Source organism: Limulus polyphemus, unplaced genomic scaffold (genome assembly GCF_000517525.1).
Source record: "Limulus polyphemus unplaced genomic scaffold, Limulus_polyphemus-2.1.2 Scaffold1230, whole genome shotgun sequence".
Lineage (NCBI taxonomy): Eukaryota > Metazoa > Arthropoda > Merostomata > Xiphosura > Limulidae > Limulus > Limulus polyphemus.
This window is the reverse complement of record NW_013666840.1, coordinates 252,601-262,585: the sequence shown is the minus strand read 5'-3', so window position 1 is coordinate 262,585 and position 9,985 is coordinate 252,601. Positions and strand designations below refer to the sequence as shown.

Genomic DNA, 9,985 nt, shown 5'->3' with positions numbered 1-9,985 from the left:
TTAGATATAGAGGTATGAGAACAACAACAGTAGAAGTCAGTAGTAGCTGTATATAAGATATAAATGGTAAAAACTATCTTAGAGATAGAGGGTTGAGAAACAAGAAGAGCAGATCAAAACCTGAATTTCACATTTTTCAGAAAGGAGGTTTTAAGCATAATGAAAATCTGAATATTTAACAACTGACAAAACACTAAAAGACTGAAGAGTAGATATGCTTCTATAAGCCCAAAACACAAAACATGACAAATATCAAACCATAACTACTGTCAAAAAGTCCTCTTAAGTAAAATATGGCATTTCACTAAAACAATAAAAACAAACCAATCTATCATCTGGTTTATCACTTCAATTGAACATGTTAGTATTGATAATATTACAACAGCAAATATTTAGATTCTTTAAAATATTGAAAGATATATTCAAGATTCAAGAACAGTTATAAGTTCAACACACAATTAGACATGGTTGTCACATCTTATAGGCATGTCTGAATTTTGAAAAACAGAAAATTATGCTTTTTATACAAGATTCCAATGCTTTTTTAGAACTTTTATGTTTTTGTGTTACCTTTTTAATAATTTTCTGTATTCATACTAAATCTGCACATTAAAAAAATGTGTAATGAAAACAAACCAATTATTGACTGGGCTAACTTGAGGAAACTTATTAGATTTTCCTTTCCCATATATTTCAAACACACAATATAGACTTCAGAGTTTCCTGACTTGCTGGTTGCCGGCTTGTATACGTTGACCTACAAGGTATAAAACAATAAATAACAAACCAGTTTTTAAAAGTTTGTTTGTTTGTTTGTAATTAAGCACAAAGCTACACAATGGACTATCTGTGCTCTGCCCACCATGAGTATGAAAACCCGGTTTCTAGCGTTGTAAGTCCGCAGACATACCGCTGTACCACTGGGGGGCTTCTTTAAAAGACTTGTATATGTTGATACAAATTATATACTCTGTAAAATACAACATGCAATATTTCAACATTAAAACAAATGATGCAAAAAAACTGAATTTTCAAGAGATTATTTAAAACACTTGTGGGCAAATATTACTGCAATGGTTATGAAGTATACCTTCTTATCTAGGGTATTTATTTATATTTTGTTAATCATTATACTTAACAAATGTTAACACTTATATTTAAATGAGCAATAAAAAAGAGATGATCAAATAAGCATTAGAGTTTCATAACATTACATACAGTCTTTCTACTACGAAGGACCACTGCTAGTCACAGTAGCCAATTACTAATTGGCTACTGTTCCAGTCACCACACAAAAAAGAAATGATCACTGCCTGACACTTGTTCACTCTTAACTCTTAATAGACCAATAAATGTACACATATTAAAAGAGAAAAATCTGCACTTGGAAAAAATTCTTTAGTTTATTTAGGTTGTTTGTTGACATATTATTCCCTTATATAGCCATGCTGATGACACAGGTTTGATCTCCAGCTACATGAGTATTATTTACTGTAGTTCCTCCTATACTTTTGCTGCAATCTAGTTCAAACAAATGCTTTATGATCATTTGCTAGTAGCCACTCACACAAGAATTGCAAAGCCTTTTTAAACTTTTACTGTCATTACTTTATTACTCTCTCCATATACATGTAAAATGAATTGTGGACAGGAACATAACTGCTACACTTTGGACTCAGAACTAATTATACAAGGCAAGGTTCATATGTTATTTGTTTTCAATGCATGTTTATATTAGAAACAAATTTCATGTGACATACAGTTTCTGCTAGTAATGTGAACAGTGTTTATAGTCTAAAAGTAAAACGTCACCCATAGCATTTGAAATTCTATCCAAAAATGTATTTCTTAAGATAGACACTTCTTTGTTTACTGCAAAATTTTCTCTAACTTCAAATTTGTTGAAACGCTAGCATATTAAATCCTAAATTATCATGTTAAATTCATCACCTTCATAAAATTATATGTTATATTTTTCACAGTAAAATGAGAAGAAACTACAGTCAATTGCCTCCATTCATCACACGAACCCCAAAACAAAAAAAAGTGATTTTATCTACATCAGACTGGCCAGCAGTTTCTGTCTCTACCAGTAAACTAGCTTTTGAAACAGACTCTTACTGGTATTTATCTGTTAAAAGAAATATTTATAAACCTGTCAACAGCCTATAAACAATTGCTTTATCTTTGTTTAATAACTCATGTTTTACTGAATGAACTAAGGAATTTCAAGGACTTAATATAATATAAAATCTTTGAAAGTAGGAGCCAGTGTATTAAAATGTGGAAGGCAAGTAGATGAGCTTGTATCAGTACACTAGTGTTTTCAAAACTGGGATAAACAATGCTCACACACTACAAATCAAGAAAGGAAATAAAATAATCAGGATTGTCATGAGGTGGATGACAAATAAACAATATCATGAAAGAAAATAACTTTTTAAAGTTTACACTACACTGATATAGTTCATTGTGATTAAAAGAACAGTTTAAAAATCTTAGTAAAAAATTACTGGGGGAAAAAAAAGAGCTTGGATCCAATGCATCACTTTCATTTTTAAAATATGTTCAATATAAAAATTGACAAAATCTGTTCACTTAGAACCTTTTGAGTGAAACTGAAATATCATAACCAAATAAAAATACTGATTTCCAGAACAGTAACAAGGTTCAATATCTGTAGTAAATGTAACAAAAATATTCTCCCAACCTTACCTGTTCAAAAACACAATTCAAAAGGTACATACAGCATATAGATTCACACTCATACAGTGTGAATTTCTTTACAACAAAACTTCCCCCAGCAGCTAACACATGAAGTGCAAGTATCACTTCAGCAAAATTAAGTGGTGCCACTAAACGTTCCTGCTCTCCTGGATGAAAAGAACAATCAATGCTGCCATCTGCTGTCACCTGGTAATTTAGTATTTAGATAATGTTCAAACAGTAGTAGTATTTGTCAAAAATTCATCCAAATATATTTTTTACATCTTTAAAAACAACAATTCTACAGTATTATATATAAGATTACCTTCTTAAACATATAGTTCGATGTGGTTTGTTTCTTTTCAATTACATTATTTACACATCGTGTAAGGACAGAACTATATTTTTTAAGTATGTAACACATACTGGTTTAATATGTACAGCGACATACAACTGTTTAATATTTTTGTACTCTCTTTGTTTTCATATAATTTGAGGACTCTTTGATGCAAGCAGTTTTTTGTTTCATATACATAGATATGTACTATATACTAACCTAACTGATACTAGGGGTGTGAAGTTGCATTCTTTAATAACCTTGATGAACCATAAAATTATTTTGATGAAGCTTTAAAGGACACAGATCAAAGACTGATATAATGTAGAAAAATATCTATTCAATACATTAATGGTACAATACATAATGTTATATGGATTAACCCCCCCCCCCCCAATATTATTTCCATACTGTCATGACCTTTAGAACCTTGGTACCCCTGTTTACATCTGTAATATTTCAAACCACAAACAAGAGGTGGTATATAAAGCAAATAATACATATTGAACTTCAATATGACTAACATACAGCTTTAGTAACTATATGACTAATATGCAGCTTTAGTAACTATATGACTAATATGCAGCTGTCATATAGTTACTAAACTAACATACAGCTTTAGTAACTATATGACCACCATACAGCTTTAGTAACTATATGACCACCATACAGCTTTAGTAACTATATGACTAACATTAATCTTCTCTCATGATTTTGAAAAGTTACTCTTATATCAAATTATACAATTATACAGTACATATTATTGTATTAATGCATCTCCCACTTGTTTGAATTTATATGATACAGAAACACAGTGTAACACGCAGTGACATCCCTTACAAAACAAACAAAAATGCTGCAAGATGTTTCCATTACTCATGGTTATTATTGCTATTTGAATATATCAAGCATTTCTAGCTTCTTGTAGGTTTATAGTACTCATCCTTTCTTATGTACATGTACAGGTTTCATATCAACTGTGGTGGAGAAAGCCATTAAGTTTATTCCAATCTACCTTTGGTTTTTGTCATTCTCAAAGTGAATAATACCGGTTACTTCCCAGGAAGAATACTGCTTATGATTACACATTCTATAAGAATGTCAACATCAGTGTCCTTCAATGGTTATTTAGGCAATATCTAAAGGTTACAGCTCAACCTATGTTGCAATGAGAATTACCAGCCATGTGATTAGTACCGGTCACTACAAGTAACTGCAAGGTTTCTAGCATGCTAAGAAACATCATATTTATTTAGTCTAATCTGGAACTTTATCTTCAGTTATTCATTATATTCTGAAATATCATCCAGAATTGGTTTAGTAGGAAGAGATAAAGAATTTAACAACAGATATGCATCCAGTCAGTGAAATGGTCCAGCACATTTGTTACTCAAACAAGTACATATTTTGCTTGTGTTTAGTATCATAATAAAGATTGTACATTTTGTTTTACACTTCTTTTTCAGTATCATTACTTCATTTTACACTGATTCAGTCAATAAGAGGTTTAATATTACTCAGTAAATGAGATCTTAACATACCTCCAATAAGTCTATACACTACAGCTCTAAAGTTAATAGTTTCACCTGGATTTACCACTTAAAACATATTCTATTATTTTCTCACATATTAAATTCTCCTGGAATGTTTTGCAACAATATTCTATCACACATAATGTACACTACAATTATTGATGACAAAGTCCAAAGATTAACAGTTAACAGGGAACTTTCTGTTACAGATACTGGATACTACAAGTACTGTGGTCTTATGATAAAGTCCAAAGATTAACAACATGAAAATTTCTATCACATATAACATATTCTACAAGTAATGAAACAAAAAACTTTTATTTTGATAAATATATTTTAAAATAAATATAGCCAACTTCAAAACTATTATGCATAGCAGAAAACTGAATATCATTGAAAACAAGTTCATCATTTATTTAAATAACATTTGGAGAGTTTACCATATGAAAGAGTCCTTTCATCTCAGTGATTTCAAGTAGATCATCTAAAAATCCTTGATTCATTACATTCCCTGTGTTGTCCTTACCAAAAACCCAGTTTCTCAAAGTTGGAAAGATAAAGCGATCATCAAATATTGTTGTATCAGATCCATTTCCTTCATAATACGGATTCAGAGTATTTGCTGTCCATTTTAACTATATTTATATTAAAAAATGAACATACATTAGTTTCATTGGTTAAAAAACTACATCTATTAAACATTTATATAAAATTACACTTTGGTAATTTTGTATAAGATAATCACTAAATTTTTCAATACAAAAATTTCTCACTGTGCCAACATTAACAGTTCTCTTGTTTATTTTTGATTGAATAAAAACATTAATACAGTAAGTTAAGCAATGGAAATAAACATTTAAAATTTTCTTTATTTTGGTCAAAGTTTCTTCACAAGGATAATTCTTTAGTCAAATGTGATTAAGCCTAAAATGCATGGACATCCAGTCACTAATATTGTTTTGTTCAAAACTAATTATTATTTTTAAACATTTTTTCTCATTCTTTATAAATTTCTGAATCTGGAACTTAAAGAAATGCTTTAAAATGACAAAGCAAGTAAGAACAATCAACGCTATATTACAATGATATCCCATGTATCATTGACAATATGAACATAAAACCTTAACATAACATGTTTTAAAACTAGTAAAGCACATGATAAACCCCATTATTGAAATATCAAATGGTCCCTTATTGTCCATGACTTATGTTACACATCACTAATTGCCTGATATGACATGGCAATAATTAAGCTTTTCTGTTGTCCTCTCAAATATTTGTTAACGATATGTTAAGAGTTTTAATAAGTAAACTGTATTTTAACCATTATTAATTTTTAAAAAAATTCAAATTTGAGTTTCCTTTCTGAAACGGTTCTCATTAACACTAATTATTTTTAAAACAATATTATACATTTACTACATATGGTAGAAGTATTACTATGGCAGAAATGTCATCAAATGCTGAACCTGGCCATAAAACAACTGGCAAGTTAACTCCCATGCTTAAACAATTTTGACCAACTTAAAAATATGAAATTAGAAAAAGTAAAATATAATTTCAAATTATAAACTAATTAAGTTTAAAGAAACACATATAACATAAAAATACACCCATGGGTAAAACTATCATACACACATTAAAGAAAAACATAGTCTAGTAAAAATAATTTAAACCTTTCCAGAGTACTTATTTTGAAGATTATGTGGATCAATTAATATTGTTGTATTTCAATACAGCTACCTCTGTAAACTTTTCTTCTGACTGAAGAAAATGATTTAGGGATGTTATGAAAGCACCAGGAGCTTCACAAAGATGTAAAGTTCGCAACATCAAAGTATCTGGGACAACTGGATAGCTCTTAAGAATTTCATAGAATTTACACCAAGCCTGGGTTAATAGTTCTGGTCGAGCTCGTTTTCTCACTGCAGAAATAATGTTTCCAGCTTTGTTGGTGTATGTTGTATGTTGATGCCAGTCATGAAGAATTTTACCTTCCAACAAGTCTTTGGTAGCATTTAACTTGTCCTTCAGATTCATAAGTTCTGGTATACTCCAAAGTGGTTTCTTAAAACACACATCTAGAGATGGAAGAACCCATTTTGGTCTTTCACTTCTGAATTGAAATTTCTTTTCAAATAAATGTCTTGCATCATCAGAAAATTTTGTATTCATTGTACCTGTTGGATTTCAGCTGTTAGAGAAAAAATAATGTTGCACGTAAGGACAAGTCTAGATTATAGCATAACCATGTTTGTAATGTTTATAACAAGCTCTACCACTGTTAAAGAAAATACAATGTTGAATGTTAACGACAAGTCCAGATTATAACATGATCTTGTTTTAAGATGGACTTGTTCCTATCATGCAACATATCTGTATTGTTTATAAGAAGCACTACCAGAATAATATTCATTTAAGAGTAACCTCTTAAACTTTTACTTGCACATTACAGATATGGAAATAAATATACTTTCTGCTTCATCTGACAAAGAAGAAATATTTCATATAAAATAAATTAGCTCTATAACTACCATGTTGATGAAAAATTATTAAACTCACCATAGTTGTCCCTGATCTGCTTATAAATATTCTATTCTAAAAAAATATTAATACTATACACCAAGTTAATTACATGTCTAACCCCTCCCCCCAAAAAAAAACAGCAACAAAAAACAATCAAATACTTGAGTACATATTTAACAAAATTAATTCCTAAAATTCAAATGGATTTTCGCAGTCACTCTCACAGGTGCATATGTAATATTTTAACAACACTAAACAACAGAATCAAACTATCTATTACTATTAGTATTATTATTACCTCCGAATTTTTGCTATTATTAAAGTACATGAAATAAATCTTTTTCATTTCACATTCATGCTCTCAAAACTAAAACCTTTAGTAATAGTTAGTTTTACACAGACCTTAGTTAGTTAGTAAATAACATTAACAATAAACTACGAAACCCCAAATAAATTATTTTATATTTCAACTTTCAAGCACCTGAATCCAACAATTCTTACTTCACACCTCTATTTCTAACAACAACGAACACATGAATAAAGTAATTTATATTTCACACCCCTAACATAAACATACTGTAATTTCCTGTGTCTTCTTGATAATAATAGTTGGTTTTCTCTAGTCTTCTTAACTGTGACAGTGGGAAACTGGATCACATATAATGATGTCAGCTAAATACATGGTTTTGGTTTCGGTTTTGGTTTCGTTGTTTACTTACGTCCTCATATACGAATTAAAAATTGCAAATTCAACTTGGATTTTACTAAACTGACAAAGTAATGTAAGTCACAACAGCCGTTACTTTTTCAAAAAGAATAAAAAACATGTTTTAGAATTGTTGTTCTTGCCGTTATTTTTGGGATTACATCATCAGATTGCAAATAAATGTTTTGCAAAATACTTGCTCAGTCAACACCTCCCCTCTTCCCAATCAAATGTGCTATGGTTGTGAAGAAGTGGTAAATAAAGCTCATGTGAACAAGCGAAATATTGCCAAAGGATGGCGCTATAATCTTTTATTCAACGTTATATTATATTACACTAAAATAAAATAATTATGTTTACGGAAGTGAATTTTATATGATTTCTTTCGTCTTAAAATATAAACTCATATTATTAATAAAGACGTAACCAAGATTCAAAATACAAATGTAATGAGCTGTAAACAAAGTAAATTATAAATAAAGATTTAATGATAAATTAAGAAAATTTCGACAGCTGAGGCTGTTTCTTAAGATCTTTTGATTATAGATATCTCGTATTTGTTTGTTTGTTTGTAATTAACTACAAAGCTACACAATGGGCTATCTGTGCTCTGCCCACCATATCGAAACTCGGATTCTAGCGTTGTAAGTCCGCAGACATACCGCTGTGCCACTGGGGGGCGATATCACGTAAGACAGTCATACAACACTCAAGAACCGAATCAATAGTCAAAGAGGGAGATAGGTAGAGGTCCATTTGTACCTGATTATTCCATGTTACATGACCAAACAATGACCAAATGAAAGCAAAAAAGAAATAGCTTTTTTTTTTCATCTTTTCGTTACTAGAGGCTGGCTCGCTGTATCTCTAAACTGCGGCGGACCACTAAAATACTATGATGACGAAAAACATTACGATTTTCTGTCAACTTTTGTTTGTTTGTTCTCGTGGCTATGATGGACAGTGGTTGAGATACATTGTGGTAAGAGACTAAATACGACATCCACGTTCTATTTCTATTTGCCTTTGTGTGCTAGTCGGGCGCCATCTTACTGTGGTCATTCCTCTCATTGCAACCTAGTTATGGTACATAAATATAACAAAGTAAAGAGTAAATATACAACAATATTATGTTCAAACTGAAATAATATTCCACAACTTTGATAAGACATCTACTAAGAATATAACGCACTACATTCGTATGGTAAACATAGTTTATAATCGTACAAGGATCTAAAATAATAAGAATAAACATTACTATGAATAACAATCTTCTCTTTCTGTGCGGTAGCATGTAGAATTGCTGTCAGCTATATTTTCAGTGTTTTAATTTAGATGCTAGCAAGAAGGCGCTTTGGGTTAAAACTTAATAAATTCGACTAAGATCTAGATGTATACGTTATTATAAATACGAGGCCTGTGAGAAAAGTATCCAACCTTATTTTTTTTTGCGATAACCTGATGGATTTGAATCAAGCGTGCTTGCATGAGCCGACCTTGAATCTTCGTGCGCATGCGTGAATTTTTTCCCGCTTGTTGATTGCGTCAGTTGTTGGCAAGCCGCCATTGAGTGAGGTAGTGTGTAGTGCTCTCGTCGGTTTTTCATTGCAAGGAAAATAACGGAACGACTGGAGCAGCGCTACTGCATCAAATTTTGCCAGAAAATGGGCGACAGCCAGGTGGAAACCATTCGGAAGATTCAGACGGCTTTCGGTAACGATGCTATGGGCATCACACAGATTAAGGAGTGGTACAACCAGTTTAAAGACGGCTGCACAACGGTGGAGAGCGAGCCACTCTCCGGTCGGCCATCAACATGCCGAAATGACCAGGTCATTGCCAAAGTGAACGCTATGGTGATGCGGGACCGTCGTGTGACTATCCGAGAAATTGCGGAAGAGGTGGGCATCAGCACTTTTTCGGCACATTTCATTATGACCGAAGATTTGGCTATGAAGAGAGTGGCGGCGAAATTCGTGCCGAAGCTGCTTACGGCAGAGCAAAAGGAACTTCGTGTTGAAGTCTCACAGGACATGCTGGACTCCACAAACAGTGACCCCGACTTCATGAACACCATAATCACTGGTGACGAGTCTTGGCCAAACTCAAGAGGCCATTGAAAGGAGCGCGATTTCAGACAAGAGAGGACATTATGGCTGCAACGACAGCCGAGCTAAA

General features: G+C 31.8%; 2 protein-coding genes across 4 annotated transcripts in view; one reads left to right on the top strand and one right to left on the bottom strand.

The window, feature by feature from the left end:
• Positions 1–8,061, bottom strand: part of LOC106462714 (cap-specific mRNA (nucleoside-2'-O-)-methyltransferase 2-like) — a 29,490-nt gene extending 21,429 nt beyond the window's left edge. The window contains exons 1-5 of one of the 3 annotated variants that reach the window (XM_013922660.2): positions 7,679–8,061; positions 6,319–6,769; positions 5,016–5,210; positions 2,716–2,913; positions 637–757 (exon numbers count right to left, since the gene is read on the bottom strand). In XM_013922660.2, coding sequence (XP_013778114.1) covers positions 637–757; positions 2,716–2,913; positions 5,016–5,210; positions 6,319–6,750 — 946 coding nt within the window. In that variant the 5' untranslated portion in view covers positions 6,751–6,769; positions 7,679–8,061. Of the gene's footprint in view, positions 1–636; positions 758–2,715; positions 2,914–5,015; positions 5,211–6,318; positions 6,770–7,582; positions 7,601–7,678 lie in introns of those variants that run through there. The other 2 variants (XM_022390034.1, XM_022390035.1) reach the window with 2 other exon arrangements.
• A 1,337-nt stretch (positions 8,062–9,398) lies between these two features.
• Positions 9,399–9,927, top strand: LOC106462708 (putative uncharacterized protein FLJ37770). Its single transcript, XM_013922653.2, has one exon. It carries the CDS (start codon positions 9,472–9,474, stop codon positions 9,925–9,927), a length of 456 nt encoding a protein of 151 aa, XP_013778107.1. The 5' UTR covers positions 9,399–9,471.
• Positions 9,928–9,985: the final 58 nt, after the last annotated feature.

Bases quoted from the DNA above. Each gene is read 5' to 3' on its own strand.
- LOC106462708 (XM_013922653.2), top strand. From the start codon at position 9,472: ATGGGCGACAGCCAGGTGGAAACCATTCGGAAGATTCAGACGGCTTTC.